The 21,946-nt window shown below is 43.3% G+C and overlaps 1 protein-coding gene across 1 annotated transcript; it reads right to left on the bottom strand.

Moving 5' to 3' along the window:
- Positions 1–15,053: 15,053 nt before the first annotated feature.
- On the bottom strand, positions 15,054–20,112 carry LOC106578169 (fibrinogen alpha chain). Its single transcript, XM_014156798.3, has 6 exons — positions 19,955–20,112; positions 18,519–18,635; positions 17,497–17,680; positions 17,203–17,348; positions 16,426–16,622; positions 15,054–16,233 (listed from the first exon to the last, which is right to left on the bottom strand). The coding sequence occupies exons 1-6, from the start codon at positions 20,006–20,008 to the stop codon at positions 15,420–15,422; spliced, it is 1,512 nt and encodes a 503-aa protein (XP_014012273.1). The 5' UTR covers positions 20,009–20,112; the 3' UTR covers positions 15,054–15,419.
- Positions 20,113–21,946: the final 1,834 nt, after the last annotated feature.

Raw genomic sequence — 21,946 nt, 5'->3', positions numbered from 1 at the left:
TATCATTGTATCAACCCACAGCCATCAGATCATTTACTTTGAATGTGAATGGGATGAAGTGCCGTGTAGTGATATACAGCTGTGTATATATATAGAGAGAGTTATGGTGTATAGTGATGTGCGTCAGAATACTTTAGCATGAACTATTTTAATGTACATTTTTAACTATTTATGAAGAAAAAAAACACGTTATACACAGGAGTTAGTCTATTTAAATGAAAACTGTCTCTTTCAGAGACAGTTGTAACCCCTTCCAGAGACAACGCTGTCCAATCCCATGTCAGTTGTAAACCTGTCCAATCCCATGTCAATTGTAACCCTGTCCCCAGGTCAGTTGTAATCCTGTCCCCATTTCAGTTGTAACCCTGTCCCCAGGTCAGTTGTAACCCTGTCCCCAGGTCAGTTATAACCCTGTCCCCGGGTCAATTGTAACCCTGTCCCCGGGTCAGTTGTAATCCTGTCCCCAGGTCAGTTGTAAACCTGTCCCCAGGTCAGTTGTAACCCTGTCCTCAGGTGAGTTGTAAACCTGTCCCCAGGTCAGTTGTAACCCTGTCCCCAGGTCAGTTGTAACCCTGTCCCCAGGTCAGTTGTAACCCTGTCCTCAGGTGAGTTGTAAACCTGTCCCCAGGTCAGTTGTAACTCTGTCCCCAGGTCAGTTGTAACTCTGTCCCCAGGTCAGTTGTAACCCTGTCCTCAGGTCAGTTGTAACCCTGTCCCCAGGTCAGTTGTAACCCTGTCCCCAGGTCAGTTGTAACCCTGTCCCCAGGTCAGTTGTAACCCTGTCCTCAGGTCAGTTGTAAACCTGTCCTCAGGTCAGTTGTAAACCTGTCCAATCCCAGGTCAGTTGTAACTCTGTCCCCAGGTCAGTTGTAACCCTGTCCCCAGGTCAGTTGTAACCCTGTCCTCAGGTGAGTTGTAAACCTGTCCCCAAGTCAGTTGTAACCCTGTCCTCAGGTCAGTTGTAAACCTGTCCAATCCCAGGTCAGTTGTAACTCTGTCCCCAGGTCAGTTGTAACCCTGTCCCCGGGTCAGTTGTAACCCTGTCCCCAGGTCAGTTGTAACCCTGTCCTCAGGTGAGTTGTAAACCTGTCCCCAGGTCAGTTGTAACCCTGTCCCCAGGTCAGTTGTAACCCTGTCCCCGGGTCAGTTGTAACCCTGTCTTCAGGTCAGTTGTAACCCTGTCCTCAGGTGAGTTGTAAACCTGTCCCCAGGTCAGTTGTAACCCTGTCCCCAGGTCAGTTGTAACCCTGTCCCCAGGTCAGTTGTAACCCTGTCCCCAGGTCAGTTGTAACCCTGTCCCCAGGTCAGTTGTAACCCTGTCCCCAGGTCAGTTGTAACCATGTCCCCAGGTCAGTTGTAACCCTGTCCTCAGGTCAGTTGTAAACCTGTCCAATCCCAGGTCAGTTGTAAACCTGTCCAATCCCAGGTCAGTTGTAACTCTGTCCCCAGGTCAGTTGTAACCCTGTCCTCAGGTCAGTTGTAACCCTGTCCCCAGGTCAGTTGTAAGCCTGTCCCCAGGTCAGTTGTAACCCTGTCCCCAGGTCAGTTGTAACCCTGTCCCCAGGTCAGTTGTAAGCCTGTCCCCAGGTCCGTTGTAAGCCTGTCCCCAGGTCAGTTGTAACCCTGTCCTCAGGTCAGTTGTAACCCTGTCCCCAGGTCAGTTGTAACCCTGTCCCCAGGTCAGTTGTAAACCTGTCCTCAGGTCAGTTGTAAACCTGTCCAATACAGGTCAGTTGTAACTCTGTCCCCAGGTCAGTTGTAACCCTGTCCTCAGGTCAGTTGTAAACCTGTCCTCAGGTCAGTTGTAAACCTGTCCAATCCCAGGTCAGTTGTAACTCTGTCCCCAGGTCAGTTGTAACCCTGTCCCCAGGTCAGTTGTAACCCTGTCCCCAGGTCAGTTGTAACCCTGTCCTCAGGTGAGTTGTAAACCTGTCCCCAGGTCAGTTGTAAACCTGTCCTCAGGTCAGTTGTAAACCTGTCCAATCCCAGGTCAGTTGTAACTCTGTCCCCATGTCAGTTGTAACCCTGTCCTCAGGTCAGTTGTAAACCTGTCCAATCCCAGGTCAGTTGTAACTCTGTCCCCAGGTCAGTTGTAACCCTGTCCCCAGGTCAGTTGTAACTCTGTCCCCAGGTCAGTTGTAACCCTGTCCCCAGGTCAGTTGTAACTCTGTCCCCAGGTCAGTTGTAACCCTGTCCCCAGGTCAGTTGTAACCCTGTCCCCAGGTCAGTTGTAACTCTGTCCCCAGGTCAGTTGTAACCCTGTCCCCAGGTCAGTTGTAACCCTGTCCTCAGGTGAGTTGTAAACCTGTCTCCAGGTCAGTTGTAACCCTGTCCTCAGGTGAGTTGTAACCCTGTCCCCAGGTCAGTTGTAACCCTGTCCCCAGGTCAGTTGTAACCCTGTCCCCAGGTCAGTTGTAAACCTGTCCAATCCCAGGTCAGTTGTAACTCTGTCCCCAGGTCAGTTGTAACCCTGTCCCCAGGTCAGTTGTAACCCTGTCCCCGGGTCAGTTGTAACCCTGTCTCCAGGTCAGTTGTAAACATGTCCTCAGGTGAGTTGTAACCCTGTCCCCAGGTCAGTTGTAACTCTGTCCCCAGGTCAGTTGTAAACCTGTCCTCAGGTCAGTTGTAAACCTGTCCAATACAGGTCAGTTGTAACTCTGTCCCCAGGTCAGTTGTAACCCTGTCCCCAGGTCAGTTGTAACCCTGTCCCCAGGTCAGTTGTAACCCTGTCCCCAGGTCAGTTGTAACTCTGTCCCCAGGTCAGTTGTAACCCTGTCCCCAGGTCAGTTGTAACCCTGTCCCCAGGTCAGTTGTAACCCTGTCCCCAGGTCAGTTGTAACCCTGTCCTCAGGTCAGTTGTAAACCTGTCCTCAGGTCAGTTGTAAACCTGTCCAATCCCAGGTCAGTTGTAACTCTGTCCCCAGGTCAGTTGTAACCCTGTCCCCAGGTCAGTTGTAACCCTGTCCCCAGGTCAGTTGTAACTCTGTCCCCAGGTCAGTTGTAAACCTGTCCTCAGGTCAGTTGTAAACCTGTCCAATACAGGTCAGTTGTAACTCTGTCCCCAGGTCAGTTGTAACCCTGTCCTCAGGTCAGTTGTAAACCTGTCCTCAGGTCAGTTGTAAACCTGTCCAATCCCAGGTCAGTTGTAACCCTGTCCCCAGGTCAGTTGTAACCCTGTCCTCAGGTCAGTTGTAAACCTGTCCAATCCCAGGTCAGTTGTAACTCTGTCCCCAGGTCAGTTGTAACCCTGTCCCCAGGTCAGTTGTAACCCTGTCCTCAGGTCAGTTGTAAACCTGTCCAATCCCAGGTCAGTTGTAACCCTGTCCCCAGGTCAGTTGTAACCCTGTCCCCGGGTCAGTTGTAACCCTGTCCCCAGATCAGTTGTAACCCTCTCCTCAGGTCAGTTGTAACCCTGTCCCCAGGTCAGTTTTAACCCTGTCCTCAGGTGAGTTGTAAACCTGTCCCCAGGTCAGTTGTAACCCTGTCCCCAGGTCAGTAGTAACCCTGTCCCCAGGTCAGTTGTAACCCTGTCCCCAGGTCAGTTGTAACCCTGTCCCCAGGTCAGTTGTAACCCTGTCCAATCCCAGGTCAGTTGTATACCTGTCCAATTCCAGGTCAGTTGTAACTCTGTCCCCAGGTCAGTTGTAACCCTGTCCTCAGGTGAGTTGTAACTCTGTCCCCAGGTCAGTTGTAACCCTGTCCCCAGGTCAGTTGTAACCCTGTCCCCAGGTCAGTTGTAACTCTGTCCCCGGGTCAGTTGTAACCCTGTCCCCAGGTTAGTTGTAACCATGTCCCCATCTCAGTTGTAACTCTGTCCCCAGGTCAGTTGTAACCCTGTCCCCAGGTCAGTTGTAACTCTGTCCCCAGGTCAGTTGTAACCCTGTCCCCAGGTCAGTTGTAACCCTGTCCCCAGGTCAGTTGTAACTCTGTCCCCAGGTCAGTTGTAACTCTGTCCCCAGGTCAGTTGTAACCCTGTCCCCAGGTCAGTTGTAACCCTGTCCCCAGGTCAGTTGTAACCCTGTCCCCAGGTCAGTTGTAACCCTGTCCCCAGGTCAGTTGTAACTCTGTCCCCAGGTCAGTTGTAACCCTGTCCCCAGGTCAGTTGTAACCCTGTCCCCAGGTCAGTTGTAACCCTGTCCCCAGGTCAGTTGTAACTCTGTCCCCAGGTCAGTTGTAACCCTGTCCCCAGGTCAGTTGTAACCCTGTCCCCAGGTCAGTTGTAACTCTGTCCCCAGGTCAGTTGTAACCCTGTCCCCAGGTCAGTTGTAAACCTGTCCTCAGGTCAGTTGTAAACCTGTCCAATACAGGTCAGTTGTAACCCTGTCCCCAGGTCAGTTGTAACCCTGTCCCCAGGTCAGTTGTAACCCTGTCCCCAGGTCAGTTGTAAACCTGTCCCCAGGTCAGTTGTAACCCTGTCCTCAGGTCAGTTGTAACCCTGTCCCCAGGTCAGTTGTAACCCTGTCCCCAGGTCAGTTGTAACCCTGTCCCCAGGTCAGTTGTAACCCTGTCCTCAGGTCAGTTGTAACCCTGTCCCCAGGTCAGTTGTAACCCTGTCCTCGGGTCGGTTGTAACCCTCCTCATCCCCATCCAATTATTTATCATTCTATGTTCTAATGTTGTTTTGCATTCTATAAACAATGTATAGTGGATATGACATGAAATATATCTCACTGATGAAGTTAACACAACTAAACTGAGCAGCAGAGAGATTTTATTAAATCGTAATACAAAGAATGACATACGGTCAACAGTTAACAGTTAAGAATGACATAATGAAATAGGTCAACTGTTAACACATAACAGTAGAAATGTGTTGACGAAATAAAAAGACTCGAAGGAAGAGTAGTAAAGAAGAAGTTTTCAAAATGGGAGGTAGATCTTTGTTGTTTGGGGAATAAAATCATATAACGCAGTATATATACATATAGTGCTATATAGTACATCTAATTAAATAAATATACATATAGTACTATATATAATCATCTAATTAAATAAATATACATATAGTACTCTATATAATAATAGAATGCAGTAAATATACATAAAGTACTATGTATAATAAAATAATGCAGTAAATATACATAGAGTACTATATATAATCATATAATGCAGTAAATATACATATAGTACTATATATAATAATAGAATGCAGTAAATATACATAAAGTACTATGTATAATAAAATAATGCAGTAAATATACATATAGTACTATAGATAATCATATAATGCAGTAAATATACACATAGTTCTATATAATAATTTAATGCAGTAAATATACATATAGTACTATATATAAGGACAGTTTATGATATTGACTGTCCCACTGGGTCAAAACAGCAGTCCTTTATTATAAGTTCATTAACACTCCTATGACTCATCGTTGGACTGTCAGTCAAAGTGTGTGTGTGCTAGCCAACCAGCCAGTCATCCAGTCAGCCAGCCAGCCATTCAGCCAACCAGCCATCCACCTCTCTCACTCTGGGGAGTAGAGATAAAATGAGAGGCTACGTCTGACTGTAGGCCACATCCCTCGTTGCTCGTTGGTGTCATCAGATCATTACGGCAGAATAGATCTAATAAAACGAGAGGATAGTAAGTATGCAACATACCGTCCTCTTCATAGGATGTACACATACGGGATAAAAAAAAAAGGCAAATTTATGAAAACAAAATCTTTCACTAGATTGTAACATTCCTACTGTAGCCTGCTGACAGCGAACATATCCTTGTGAATTAATTTCTGTTGCTTATGTAATTGATAGTCTGGGTACTGATATATTCATCTATTTGAATTGCGATTCATTTTCACTGTCCAAGTTTTCATTGGTGTGTAGATCAAATGTGTTATTATTGCCCCAAACCCAAATTGTCACGCCCTGATCTGTTTCACCTGTTCCTGTGATTGTCTCCATCCCCTACAGGTGTCACTTATTTTCCCCAGTGTATTTATCCCTGTGTTTCCTGTCTCTCTGTGCCTGTTCGTCTTGTATGTTTAAGTCAAGTCAACCAGTGTATTTATCCCTGTGTTTCCTGTCTCTCTGTGCCCGTTCGTCTTGTATGTTTAAGTCAAGTCAACCAGTGTGTTTTTCCCGTACTCCTTTTGCTATTCTCCTTCTTCTTGTTCTCCCGGGTTTTGACCCTTGCCTGTTCTCTGTACCCGCCTGCCTGACCATTCTGCCTGCCTTGACCACGAGCCTGTCTGCCACTCTGTACCTCCTGGAATCTGATCTGGTTTTGACCTTTTTGCCTGTCTACGACCATTCTCTTGCCTACCCCTTTGGATTAATAAATATTGTAAGACTCCAACCATCTGCCTCCTGTGTCTGCATCATGGGTCTCGCCTTGTGTCATGATACAAATTTCCTTCCTCAAGCGAGCAAGAGAATGTAGGCTAATTTCATAAAATGAAAAAGTATTGGCCTATTTTTGCATCAAATACCTTACACCTTGAAAGTCGTGTATTGATTATATTTAGCATATGTTGATGAATGACGATCACTGCAACAGCTGCAGTGTTGCTGATTGGATTAGCCATGTCATGTACAGTCTATGAGAAAGTTTCTAAAGACAAAAGGTGGACACATGGAAGTATTTGGTTTTGATGGGTGGCTGACATGATATTTTCTTATCTAAAATGTAGGTGAAACTTTTGCTTCAGTACACATCTCTCTAACTTGTTACGTGTGTTTTGCGTACGGGACTCAAGCCTGGATGGACTCGCGTCTGGTAAAAAACCTTATAGCTTATTGCCCAATATATTCCAAAACTCTGTCAAAATGCACTGTGGACATCATGGCGGTTGTGAGCACAGTGTTTCTGATCACATCAGATAATTATCTTGTAATGTATTTGTGTGGCTACGATGCCATCTTTAAAGCACAGCATTTTCTGCTTGGTTTCCAGAGCATTGACAGAGTGAAATGAAAAAGGCTAATTATCGAGGTCTGACGATGCTTCTCACTATAGAGTAAAAGGCGTGTTGTGTTGAGTCTGGTGCTAAATGCCTGGTGTAGACTATTTTGTAAACTGCCGTTGTGCTGTGTTTATGAGGAGCCCCCTCGTGTTGTTGCATGAGCTGCCTGCTGGCAGAGATCTCAGATTGTGAAACCGCGACACAAATGTATATATGCCATATCTCACAATCAATTGGACTTTCTCAATTTAATATTTTTTGCTGTAAACAGAACGGTTATATTTGTCGTCGTTTTGCTTTACTCCACAAAGACTAGGGGGCTGTATAAACCACTGACATAGTTCAATCTCTACCTCGCTCTCCCTGAGTGAGAGAGGTGTGCACTTTGACAGTCCAACGAGTGAGAGGGGTTTAGGGACATAGACAAATTTTTTGAAAACATTCTAGAATGCCTGATTCTCCTGTTCCTGTCTCCCCTTCAGAACCCAGGCATTCCGTTTCTTCTAGAACCTCTTCCAGAACCTCTTCTAGAACCACCAGGTTCGGTTCTAGGTCCTCAAGCTTAGTCAGGAGTTAAGTCTGGACGATGGAGATGGTTGTTTAGCCGGTCTACTGTGGGGAACCGACATCCACCGGCTGTAGTGTGATCTTAGGGATGTCCTTAAAAGGATAGTTCTTTTTTGTAGCGACTGGTAGCTGTCGTGATCGATATGGAAAGCAAAGGTCCAATTGCACGATCCTTGACCAGACAGCAGTTTGATGTCAATGTCCACGTAGGGTACAGAGAGAAACATAGGGTATACTGAGGCACCCTATTCCCCTACATAGTGCACTACTTTTGACCAGGGCCACCTATGCAAATCACAGGTAATCACCATATAGCGCTTTGGGGCCATATGGATCAACGAGTGTTGATTTATCAAGTGTCTGAGTGCTGATTCAGGATCAGTTTAGCCTTTTACATCACAATTAATATGATTAAATGGAGAGTGGGGTCGGGGGGGGGGCTGATCCTACAGAGATGCTTGATGCGTACGGTCCCTGGTCAAAAGTAGTGAACTATGTAGTGTAATAGGATACCCTTTCAGACACATGCCAACGTCCATCCAATGTCCATCCAACATCCATCCAACGTCCATCCAACGTCCAATTTAGGATCACATTTTTATTTAGGATTATTGTGTGCTTGTTGACATTTACTGCATTGATTGATAGGAACAAGCATTTCGCTGCCCCTGCCGAACTGTGTACGGGACCAATAAAACGTGATGTGACTTGATCTGATGGGTTGCAGAGAAACACAGAGAGACAGCTAGGATAGTGAACAGGAAGGATTTGACCAAGGGCTTATATATTAACTCTGAAGTTAACATTAAAGGACCTTGACTGGTGGGATGAGGTAGGAAAAGATCATAGCTATGTTCCAAATTGCACCCGATTTCCTGTCTAGTGCATTACTTTTAACCAGGGCCCTGGTCTAAAGTAGTGCACCACATAGGGAATAGGATGTCATAGGGCCCTGGTCAAAACTAGTGCACCGCATAGGGAATAGGATGTCATAGGGCCCTGGTCGAAAGTAGTGCACTATATAGGGAATAGAGTGTCATAGGGCTCTGGTCAAAAGTAGTGCACCACATAGAGAATAGGGTGCCATATGGGACAGGCCCCATGTTTGTCATGAGTCACCTGTTCTCACAATTGGAGAAAAATCAATAGTTGTGTGCCAATAGGCCTATTCAAGTCTCATTGCCTATCCTCATCTCCTTTCCTTATCTCCTTTCCTTCTTGAGCCCAGAAAGGAGTTTGTGGATGAATTTACCATTAACTTTCCCTGGACAGATTAAGCTTAGTCCTGAACTAAAATGCATACTCAATGGAGAATCTCTATTGAAAGTGTTTTATAAGTCAAGGACTGGGCTTAATCTCTGTCCAGGAAATAATCTAGCACTCTAAATCTAACTCTTAACTTTCTAAGTAAATCTTAACCCTCTAAGTAACTCATAACCCTCTAAGCCTGAATCTTCTATCTGTTTCTGGAAGCGGCTTCGTTGCTCCTTCAGTTTCCATGACAACGCAACCAACCGTTCTCTTAGCGCTGGCAGGTTCCGGGCGAACTCCTCAGCGAACTCCACTTAGTTCAGCTCAAACACTGTAGTCACAATCAATTAATCAGAACAGAAGATGGAGGGAAGAGTGATGGAGAGAGAAAGGGAGAAGAAGGAAAACTGAGGGAAGAAGAAAGAAAAACAGATGGAAGGTATTCGATTGACAGATATTGTAGAAAGATCGATGGATTGGTTGACAGACGGACGGACAGACAGACAGAAAGATAGACCAACAACAGACAGACATATATTTTATTGATTAATAGATCAATTCAAGGTGTCTTGACGATGGCCTTGAGGTTGGTATCGTAGATGTGTTTGGTGGTTACCATGGATTCTGTAGCCGCGTCCACGTACTGTACCTGTAGGAATGTTTCTCAGCTTGAGGTTTAACAACTTGTAATATGTTTAACAAGGTTTAATATCGGTTAACCAAAAACTAAAGTCTTTCGTAATTGGTCAGTTGCTCAATTAAGATCTGAGTCCATATGTAAAAAGAAGAGAAGAAGAAATCCTACAACTGGAATGAGGACCTCCACCCTGTCTTTGCAAGTTACGGACAGAATGTTATGGGCTATGACCTCCGACGAGCTATCAAACAGGCAAAATGTCAATACAGGACTAAGATCTAATCTTACTTAGCCTGCTCTGACGCTTGTCGGACGTGGCAGGGCTTGCAAACTATCATGGATTACAATGGGAAACCCAGTCACGTGATGCGAACCTACCAGAGAAACGAAATACCTTCTATGCTCGCTTCGCGGCAAGCAACACTGAACCATGCATGAGAGCACCAGCTGTTCCGGGCGACTGTATGATCACTCTCTCTGTAGCCGATCTGAGTAAGACCTTTAACCTGTTATGGCTAGGGGGCAGTATTTTCACGGCTGGATAAAAAACGTACCTGATTTAATCTGGTTACTACTCCTGCCCAGTAACTAGAATATGCATATAATTATTGGCTTTGGATAGAAAACACTCCAAAGTTTCTAAAACTGTTTGAATGGTGTCTGTGAGTATAACAGAACTCAAATGGCAGGTCAAAACCTGAGAGGTTCCTTTACAGGAAGTGGCCTGTCTGACCATTTCTTGAACTTCTTTGCCATCTCTATCTTTTACAAAGGATCTCTGCTCTAACGTGACACTTCCTACGTCTTCCATGGGCGCTCAGAGCCCGGGAAAAACCTGAATGTCGTCATCCCAGCCCCAGGCTGAAACACATTATCGCCTTTCTCAAGTGGCCGATCAAGGGACTGTGGGCTTAGGCGCGTGCCCTGGCCGCCCCCGCCTTTGAGATTTTTCCTCTGTTTGCCGAAAAGGAGATTCCCGGTCGGAATATTATCGCTTTTTTACGAGATAAATTGCATAAAAATGGATTTTAAACAGCGGTTGACATGCTTCGAAGTACGGTAATGGAATATTTAGATTTTTTTTGTCACGAATTGCGCCATGCGCACGACCCTGATTTCCCATTTCGGATAGTTTCTGGAACGCATGAACAAAACGCCGCTATTCGGATATAACGATGGATTATTTGGGACCAAACCAACATTTGTTATTGAAGTAGCAGTCCTGGGAGTGCATTCTGACGAAGACAACAAAAGGTAATCAAACTTTTATAATAGTAAATCTGATTTTGGTGAAGGCTAAACTTGCCGGGTGTCTAAATAGCTAGCCCGTGATGGCTGGGCTATGTACTTAGAATATTGCAAAATGTGCTTTCACCAAAAAAGCTATTTTAAAATCGGACATATCGAGTGCATAGAGGAGTTCTGTATCTATAATTCTTAAAATAATTGTTATGCTTTTTGTGAACGTTTATCGTGAGTAATTTAGTAAATTGTTAGTAAATTCCCCGGAAGTTTGCTAGTTCTGAACATCACATGCTAATGTAAAAAGCTGGTTTTTGATATAAATATGAACTTGATTGAACAAAACATGCATGTATTGTATAACATAATGTCCTAGGTGTGTCATCTGATGAAGATCATCAAAGGTTAGTGCTGCATTTAGCTGTCTTCTGGGTTTTTGTGACATTATATGCTAGCTTGAAAAATGGGTGTCTGATTATTTCTGGCTGGGTACTCTGCTGACATAATCTAATGTTTTGCTTTCACTGTAAAGCCTTTTTGAAATCGGACAGTGTGGTTAGATAAAGGAGAGTCTTGTCTTTAAAATGCTGTGAAATAGTCATATGTTTGAAAAATTGAAGTTTTTGTATTTTTGAGGAATTTGTAATTCGCGCCACGCCTATCATTGGATATTGGAGCAGGTGTTCCGCTAGCGGAACGTCTAGATGTAAGAGGTTAACATTCACAAGGCCACAGGTGCAGAAGGATTACCAGAACATTTACTCAGAATACGTGCTGACCAGCTGGCAAGTGTCTTCACTGATATTTTCAACCTCCTCCTGACGAAGTCATGGTTCAGTGTTGCTTGCCTTGAAGCGAGCATAGAAGGCATTTAGCTCATCTGGTATGCTCGCGTCACTGGGCAGCTCGCAGCTGGGTTTCCCGTTGTAATCCGTGATAGTTTCTAAACCCTGCCACATCTGACGAGTGTCAGAGCTGGTGTAGTAGAATTCGATCTTAGTCCTGTATTGATGCTTTGTCTATTTGATGGTTTGTCAGAGGTCGTAGTGGGATTTCTTATAAGTGTCCAAATTTACGTCCCGCTCCTTGAAAGAGGCAGTTCTAGCCTTTAGCTAAGTGGAGATGTTGCCTGAAATCCATGGCTTTTGGTTAGGATATGTACACTACCGGTCAAAGGTTTTAGAACACCTACTCATTCAAGGGTTTTTCTTTATCTTTATGGTGGTTTGGGATGAGTTGGACCGCAGAGTGAAGGAAAAGCAGCCAACAAGTGCTCAGCACATGTAGGAACTCACTCAAGACTGTTGGAAAGGCATTCCTCATGAAGCTGGTTGAGAGAATACCAAGAGTGTGCAAAGGGTGACTACTCTCACATTTACAATATATTTTGATTTGTTTAACACTTTTTTGGTTACTACATGATTCCATATGTGTAATTTCATAGTTTTGATGTCCTCACTATTATTCTACAATGTAGAAAATAGTAAAGATAAAGAAAAACCTTTGAATGAGTAGGTTTGTCCAAACTTTTGACTGCTGCTTATGTTGTGAGTGATTGTATACATTAGCCTCTTTAACATTTATCAACACACAGCAACACACAACAACACACACATTATACACACACTAATCTCAGTTACCCAGAAGTAAAATTCTCTCCCGAAAGTTTGTAATTTCCTGTTTTACTTCTGGGGGGAAATGCCATTAACAATTGTGATTACCTTTGTGCAAAGGAAGGAAGTGAAGTCTCTTCCCTCTCAAAAGTAAACTCTCAGCCAAATCATGGCCATAAAGGACATTTTTGTTTTCATACATTTTTAAGATATAGCCAACTTTGACTTTGTAGCTAATGGAAACCGTTTATCATCCGCACAGGGGCTTGAAAATCACTGCACAGGTTTAAGAACTGCCTTCACCCAACCCAAATTCACCCAATCAACAACGAAAACCCCAAACCAGGAATTACTGCTGCTCGTAATTACATTATTCTATGTGAGCCTTGACAGATTCTCACAGTTTCTGTCCACTTGAATCTGTCCACAAGAGATTACACACACACAGTCTTGTATAACTAACCTTGTGGGGACACACAATTAAGTCCCATTTAAAATCCTATTTTCCCTAACCCCTAAACCTAAGCCTAAGCCTAACCCTAAGCCTAACCCTAACCCTAACCCTAAACCTAAACTTAGTTCTAACCCTAACCCTAACCCTAAACCTAAACTTAGTTCTAACCCTAACACTAATTCTAATCGTAACCCTAAACTCCCTAGAAATAGCATTTGACCTTGTGGTGACTAACAAAAATGTCTCCAGTTGGTCAGATTTATGTCCGTTTACTATTCTTGTGGGGACTTCAAGTATTGTTAAACACGTCCAATTTACAAACACACACAGGGGCGCAATGAGAGTTATTTAAGATACTCTTCAAAGAGGGTTTCAATTGAGTATTAGTATTTTGAGGAATTTTGATACATTTTTCAGGCTAGAACTCAGCCTAAAAAAAATGCCCAGATGTACTCACGTTGAACCATTGTAGATTCGTATGATGTATTTCATAAGATTAAAATACTATGGTAGTGCTTTGTTAATGATTTGATTCAGTCAATATTAGTTGTGTGCTAATCGTTGGGGTGAATGGAACATAGCTGACAGAGCAGAGTTCAGTCAACTATCCATGTTGACAACAAACTGATTAGACCTGCAAACTATTTGACCATTGAAGTTCTACATGTCAAACCAAGGTTGCCTGAACCCATTTTCTGATTTAAAAAAAATATTGTTCTTATTTTTTTAAATAAATAAAATATTATAGATTATATTATTACATATTCTTAATATTCCTTATATACAGTATATTATTATATATGTTCTTATAGAGGAAAGAACAAGAGTGTTTCTTTCTGCTTATTTAATTTATTTTTGTTATTTTATATATATATATATATTTTTTTATATGTATTTTTTGTTTGGGGCGGCAAGTAGCCTAGTGGTTAGAGAGTTGGGCCAGTAACCGAAAGGTTGCTGGATTGAATCCTGAGCTGACATGGTAAACATCTGTCGTTCTTCCCCTGAACAAGGCGGTTAAGCCACTGTTTCCTCGGTAGGCCGTCATTGTAAATAAGAATTTGTTCTTAACTGACTTGCCTAGTTAAGTAAAGGTAGCATTAAGACAGCTCAGTGGCTGATGATTTGGTTGTTTTCTGCCTATCTCTATGAGGCGCTGAATTAATGAAGTTACTTAGGCCATAATAATATATCTGACTGATCGTGACATGGGTATATAAATCCTAACTTCTGCTTCCGTCAAAATACTCACTTAGTCATGTATTTATGTCAATGGGAGACTAAGGAAGTTAGGATTCCCCCCTAATAGGCCTAAATAACTAAGATGTTCAGGTTAACATATTCCAATGTATATCATATTAAATCCTAATGTCTATATTCTCAATATATAACATATTATATCCTAATGTCTATATATTCCAATGACATTATATCCCAATGTCAATATATTCTCAATGTATATCATATTAAATCCTAATGTCTATATTCTCAATGTATATCATATTATACCCTAATGTCTTTATATTCCAATGTATATCATATTAAATATCATATTAAATCCTAATGTCTATATATTGTCAATGTATAAGCCTATACCATAATTATGACTATAAAGTTTTCTATTGATATGTAATGCTTTTAACTTTTATCTGTTATTAATATTGTGGTTGATTTCTGTTAATACTATAAAATATACCTTTTTCCCACTAACTATTGACTGTTTTTTTTACACAAGAGACATACACATAAAGAATAATATAATAATTATCATTATAATAATAAAATGCATTTAAAAATACAACACAAAACATGAAGTTGAAGTGAACACATTTTTATTGTTGCATCAGTAGCTTGGTTTGGACGTTCTAACAGAAGTTGTAACGTAGTTCTTAGAACCCCTTTCTGTTCTTAGAACAGTTATTTGAACATCGGCAGTACCTGATTGGTTCAGAAGTTACCTGGTTGTTTGTTTTTTTCCCTGAACATTCAGTACATTGACATCATTCACAGGGTCAAAAAAAAAAACACAGTCACATTTTAATCATCTACTCACAGAATCAACAGTCAGCAATATATCTCTCTCTCTCTCTCTCTCTCTCTACCTCTGTCGCTCACTCCCCATCCTTCTCTCTCGCTCTTTTTCTCTCTCACTTTTCCTACCCCCCGACCTCTTCCCTTCTCCTTCTTTCCCTCCCTCATGCCAACCTCTTCCCTCACGGTCTTCTAGCTCTACCCTCAGGTGCCCGGGTCAGAAGATGGGGGTGTTTTAACCTCAGCCATACCTCCCCTTTACCCCTCCGGACCCCTTCTGGTAGTCAGCTCAGGAGCGGTTCAGAATACACTATTATGTTTAGTACAGCAAATCTTAGACAGTATCTCTGGAACTTATTTTATACAATTTGTTAGATTTAAATACTTTTTTTAACACAAACACATCATATGAGCAATTGGCTGAACTACTTTACAAATGTTTATTAATTAGGCTACTGTTGATCATATTCTAGGATTTGATTTGAGCTACGACAAAAAAAATAGAAACGTTTCACTTCTCACTGCTAGCTATGACGCTAAGAGCTGCTGGCCAAGACACTCACCGCTAACGGCCGCTAGGCTAAGGTGCTAATCGCTAATGTCAGTTTGGCTAAGGTGCTAATGGAGGCTAACATGCTAATTGCTAACGGCCATTAGGCTAAGATACTAACAGTGGCTAACAGCGGCTAGCTAGGTCATGTATTGGGCAGTTACTCCTGGTCAGATGTACTTTTTCCCACATAATCTGCCTGCCGTTTGCTCCGGACGCTAGTTTTCACGCCGTGGCTGTGGAATTCCGGGACATCATCTTCCTCGTGCCCGCGCATAAACGCTCCGAGATCCATTCCGAATGAATCAGCTCCGAACCTGTCGGCAGCGCCGCCGGTCTTGGTACTGCTGAGGAGGCTACTGCCTCCCTTGGAACTGCCGTGGCTTGTGGTTTTGGTGAATGAGGAGGAGGAGGAGGAGGAGGAGGAAGAGGAAGGGAGGGATGGGAAGAACTCCCCCATCCCTCCTCCGCCGCCGAGCTTCATTGCCTCACAGCCTGGTCCGCTCGAAACTTCCTCGATGCGTTCCACCGGCCCGTCCTTCGTATGCACTATCGTCTTCTTTATTGTCTTGGTACAGCTCGAAATCTGCGTGGTCTGGTGACCGGTAGAGGTGAAATCTCCGCCTCCGAGACTCCCCAGCCCTCCGCCGAGTCCACCCATCCCCTTAAAGAAATCCCCATCTCCATCCCCCCTCATCCCCCCACCACCACCACCACCACCCCCACCCAGCTCCGTGATCGTTGTCTTCGACCCGTCCTTCGACCCTGATCCCGTCGACCAACTCGATGACGATGAAGATGAAGATGAAGATGAAGACCCTGAGGTCGAAGGCTGGTAGTGCGTACCCGGGACCTTGCTGACAGTGGCGGCAGACGAAGCGCTGGACCCCTCGGCCTCCAAGGTCAGTTTCACAGACTTCACCTCCGGGAAGAAATCCTGCTTCTGCTCCCCTGCCAGGCTGGACTTATACTTGCTGAGAGGGGGGGGCATGGGGAGAAGGGAATGGGAGAGGAGAGGAGAGGAGAGGAGAGGAGAGGAGAGGAGAGGAGAGGAGAGGAGAGGAGAGGAGAGGAGAGGAGAGTGGGGGGAGAAGAAAAATAAAAAAGGGAATCATCAAAGAGGTCATAATCTTCATCATTCTCAGCATCATCATCCTCCTCCTCACCTGTCGACCAGGACGTCTTTAAGCGGGCGGCTCTTCATGACGTACAGCGAGCCGACGGTCTCGACAGACTGAACCCTCTGGGCTTCTAGCTGGTCCATCTGTTTGTCCAAAGCCACGTAGGATGCTTGATCAACGGAGAACTCAGCGTAGCCCTTACAAGATCCCTTACAGGAGCGTAGCTTGATGTCAATGTCCACCTGGGAGAGGGGGAGAGAGGGGGAGAGAGGGGGAGAAGGGAGGGGTTAGAGGAGAGAACTTATATTTCAGATCTCTCAAACCAGAGGAATAGCACCAAGGGTACTGAATACATAGGTGGAAACACTCTCTGTGGAAAGAAAGTGACTGTCTCTTCATCTGCATTCTCCTCATATTTAATGTGTATGTATATATATTTTGCCCATATTTATGTTGTATTATACAGGGTGCAACTGTTAAAGAGACCGAGGTCTCAATATGTCTTCCTTGGTCTCTGACCCTGGTCTTCACCATCAATCTTAATCACTAATCTTAATCACTAATCTTAATCACTAATCTTAATAAATAATCTTAATCACTAATCTTAATTACAAATCTTAATCACAAATTTGAATCACTAATCTTAATCACTAATCTTAATCACTAATCTTAATTACAAATCTTAATTACAAATCTTAATCACTAATTTTAATCACTAATTTTAATCACTAATCTTAATCACTAATCTTAATTACAAATCTTAATCACTAATCTTAATCACTAATCTTAATTACAAATCTTAATCACTAATCTTAATCTCACCTCCATCCTCTGCATATCTATAACCTGGTCTTTGATGCTGGTCTTCAGAGCGTTGAGGATCCTCAGCTGGCGGTCTATCTTGATCTTGATGTCGACGATCCTCTGACGGAGACGCTCAGCCAGGTCATAGAAGCTGTGGTCATTACCTGTTGGGACAGAGGAGAGGGAGAGAGGGATGGTTAACATAGAGAGAGAGAAAGATAGAGAGAGAACTAGTGCATGTAAACCATCGAGATCAATCAAACAAAGCAGATCGTTCATCCAATCAAACAATATCATGGTACAGGATCTCACCTGCGTTGGAGGTGAGTTTCTCCTTCAGGTAGTCATAGGTCTGTTTGGATGCCTGGTCGGCAGAGCGGTGTTTGGCTCTGTTCTGGTCAAGGAGCTGCCTAATCTTCTCTATCTTCTTCAGCAGGGAATGGTCTGCCTTGTCTAACAGACCCTGGATACGACAACCTGACGGGCACTTAGGACCCTGGGGGGGAGGAGGAGGAGGAGGAGGAGAAGGACAGAGGACAGGAGGGGAGAGAAGGGGATGGGGAGGAGAGGAGGAGAGGAGAGGGGGAGAGAGGAGAGGAGGAGGATGAGAGAAGAGGCGAGAGTAGAGGAGGAGAGAGGAGAGAGAAGAGGAAGGGAGAGGAGAGGAGAGGAGAGGAGAGGAGAGGAGAGGAGAGGAGAGGAGAGGAGAGGAGAGGAGAGGAGAGGAGAGAGAGAGAGAGAGAGAGAGAGAGAGAGAGAGAGAAGGGGAGGAGGACGTGAGAGGAGGAGAGAAGAGTGAGTAGCAGCACATAGATGGACTGCTCACCAGACTCAAATTAAGCCTAGTCCTCAAATCCACCCCAGAGTGAATAAAAATGACTGAGATATGGAGACAGGGAGACATAGAGACATGGAGACAGGAAGACCGAGACAGTGAGACATGTGAGACATGGATACGGGAACATGGAGACAGATGGACAGGGAGACAGGAAGACAGTGAGACATGGAGAAGGGAGACATGGAGAAAGGAGACAGGGAGACAGGAAGACAGGGAGACAGGGGAACATGGAGTCAAATCAACGCCTAGTCAAATCAACGCTAGTCAAATTGGATTGTAAAATGTCTGTGTTTTCAATCAACTCGATCAAATGTGAACTTTTATTAATCTAGGAGTTTGAGTAACTGATCATCTCTGTGTTTTCCAGTCTTCCTATGAGGAGAGAGAAATGGGTGAACAGGATACAGCTATACACACACCGTGTCAAATAAAACCAGAACAAAGATTCTAAACATGTATTGAGATTATTTAGACATGTCCAGAGTGAAAAACGTACCCAGTCGTCATCTGAGCAGAAAGGCCAGCTCCTCTCTGCGGCACATTTGTCAGCCTTGTAGCCATGTTCTACCGGCCGGGTTCCACGAGGGCTCAATACAGTCGCTGCGTCCTCAGCCTGAGAGAGACCAGGGGGGGGGGGGACAGAGAGAGGGGGGGGGGGGGGGGGGGACAGAGAGAGAAGGGGGGTGAAACAGAGAGGGGGGGACAGAGAGAGGGGGGAAACAGAGAGAGAGAGGGGGGTGAAACAGAGAGGGGGGGACAGAGAGAGGGGGGAAACAGAGAGAGAGAGGGGGGTGATACAGAGAGGGGGGACAGAGAGAGAGGGGGGGGTGAAACAGAGAGGGGGACAGAGAGAGAGGGGGGGTGAAACAGATGGGGGGGACAGAGAGAGAGAGAGAGAGAGAGAGATTGAAATTAAAAGCTACATAAACATTTCATTTAAGTTACCATCTACAAGAATAAAATTACTGAATTCAAATTTTGTCATACTTGAGTAAAAGTAAAGATACTATAATAGAAAAGGACTCAAGTAAAAGTGAAAGTCACCCAGTCAAATACAAATACTACTACTAAATCTAAAAGTATTTGGTTTTAAATATACTTAAGTATCAAAAGTAAATGTAATTGATAAAATATACTTAAGTATCAAAAGTAAATGTAATTACAAAAATCTACTTAAGTATTAAAGGTAAAAGTAAAGTATGAATTATTTCTAATTACTTACATTAAGCAAATCAGACGGCACAATTTGTGATTTATTTTTATTTTTACGGATAGCCAGGGGCATACTCCAACACTCAAGACATAATTTGCAAAGGAAGCATTTGTGTATAGTGAGTCTGCCAGATCAGAGGCAGTATGGATGACCAGGGATGTTCTCTTGATAAGTGTGTGAATTGGACCATTTTTCTGTCCTGCTAATCATTCAAAATGTAACGAGTACTTTTGGGTGTCAGGGAAAATGTATGGAGTAAAAAGTACATTATTTTCTTTAGGAATGTAGTTAAGTGAAAGTAAAAGTTGTCAAAAATATAAAATAAAGTACAGATACCCCAAAAAGTACTTTAAAGTATTTTCTACTTAAGTACTTTACACCACTGCTGAAAACATCCTTCTAGTCCTTGTCTACATACCCCAGAAACCTGCAATTATGCTCAAAATGTCACACTGAATTTAATTTAATTTTGGGTAAAAAAAATGATCCACACATCAAACAAAATGTCCGCTTGATCCCAGAGATTAAAGCAGTCTTTAAAACACTTGTTCACAAAATGGCAGCCAACACATAAACAAGGACTACATACAGCATGTCATCTGGAAAAAGTTCTATATAAATTCAATCTATTATTATTTTCTATTATTAAATAAAGTATTATTAAACCTATTAAATTAAAATAACGATGTAATAAATAATGAATAAATATGTTATCGTACCCAAGTGGAGGCGAGGACAGCCAGGCAGAAGCAGAGGATATTTAGTAGCATCATCTCTCTCCTCTCTGTGTGGTGGTCCGTCTAGAATACTGTTCCCCCGGGCCTCAGGGCCCCTATTTATGCCAATACCTGATGACAAACCCTGGGTCAGGTCCAAATGGCACCCTATTCCCTATATAGCGCACTACTTATACCTGGGGCCCATAGGGAGACCCATAGGACTGTGGTTAAAAGTAGTGCACTATATAGGGAATAGGTGTGCCAGCCCTGGTCTAAAGTAGTGCACTATATAGGGAATAGGATGCCATTTGGGGGACACCCTACATTAGTCACTGTTGGTCTCTCAGAGAAACCTCCTGGGGTTTCGTAACGGATTGATTGACTCACCGGTTGGGATGCTTCTCATTCCAGACAGGTTGCGTCCTTCCCTTGTGCCCTTTGTTCGCTCCCCCTTCGCCTGGAGCTGGCCGGCCGTATCAAACATCTCAGTAAGTGTGCTAAGCTAGGATCAGTCCCCACCGAAACCAGTACTCTGAGACGCTTGATAAATACGACCCCTGATCAGACTGAGCAGCTGTGAGGGGTAGAGGGGAGAGAACGAGAGAAGAACATAGGTGGCATGTTTTTGGAATGAAACCACAATATTCTTGATTTTAGTGTCTGTATGGTTGTTGTTTTTCACTATCTCTTCTCTGACCTGGAGGTTAGCTGACTCAGCAGTTGATGTCTGTATTGATTTCTCAAACAGGTTGTCCCTTTGTAGCCTTTGTAGCCTGGATAGGTTTCTACTCATGCCAACTCTCCTGCTCATTGTCAAGCCAAACATGACTTTGAGTGACAAGGAGTTGGCATGACAACACAAACAGCCTGACACTCAGGCTAGTCTTACTGAGAGGAGATAAAGTTCAGCACAGTGTGTTTTTTTTAGTCATCATAACACCTCCCACAGTACCAGTAAACCCACACAGGACAGTAAATAGGGACAAATTCCGATATGAGTTTTCGCCCCTCAAGTTCCCTCAAGTTCTGTGTTCTAAGTTACAAAGTTCTGTGTTCTGTGTTCTAAAGTTCTGTATTCTAAAGTTCTGTGTTCTAAGTTACAAAGTTCTGTGTTCTAAGTTATAAAGTTCTGTGTTCTGTGTTCTAAAGTTCTGTATTCTAAAGTTCTGTGTTCTAAGTTACAAAGTTCTGTGTTCTGTGTTCTAAAGTTCTGTATTCTAAAGTTCTGTGTTCTAAGTTCTAAAGTTCTGTGTTCTAAGTTATAAAGTTCTGTGTTCTGTGTTCTAAAGTTCTGTATTCTAAAGTTCTGTGTTCTAAGTTCTAAAGTTCTGTGTTCTAAGTTCTAAAGTTCTGTGTTCTGTGTTCTAAAGTTCTGTGTTCTAAGTTATAAAGTTCTGTGTTCTGTGTTCTAAAGTTCTGTATTCTAAAGTTCTGTGTTCTAAGTTCTAAAGTTCTGTGTTCTAAGTTATAAAGTTCTGTGTTCTGTGTTCTAAAGTTCTGTATTCTAAAGTTCTGTGTTCTAAGTTCTAAAGTTCTGTGTTCTAAGTTATAAAGTTCTGTGTTCTAAGTTATAAAGTTCTGTGTTCTGTGTTCTAAAGTTCTGTATTCTAAAGTTCTGTGTTCTAAGTTCTAAAGTTCTGTGTTCTAAGTTATAAAGTTCTGTGTTCTAAGTTCTAAAGTTCTGTATGCCTCCCTCTACTCGTTGATATGTCAATAATATGATGTTTGCAGTGCTTAGTAAGGCTCATGGTCTCGTGGTAGGTAGCCCTGAGACTAAATCAGTGTCACCCTTAGCCCAAGAGGGAATTAGGCTACCTATTGGGCTGACGGTTAAAGGGGCAATCTGCAGTTTTTACATCTATTTTTTGGTTTTATATATGAATGACATGTATCCATTGATTCTTGAAGAATATAAGTCATAAATGCCTCATGAGCTTAGATCAACTGTCATACCCCATCAGAACCCAAAATATACTCTGTTAACAAAGCAAA

The sequence above is a fragment of the Salmo salar genome, chromosome 18 (assembly GCF_965601325.2).
Source record: "Salmo salar chromosome 18, fSalSal1, whole genome shotgun sequence".
NCBI lineage: Eukaryota > Metazoa > Chordata > Actinopteri > Salmoniformes > Salmonidae > Salmo > Salmo salar.
The sequence above is the reverse complement of the archived record's forward strand: the minus strand, read 5'-3'. Positions and strand labels throughout refer to the sequence as shown.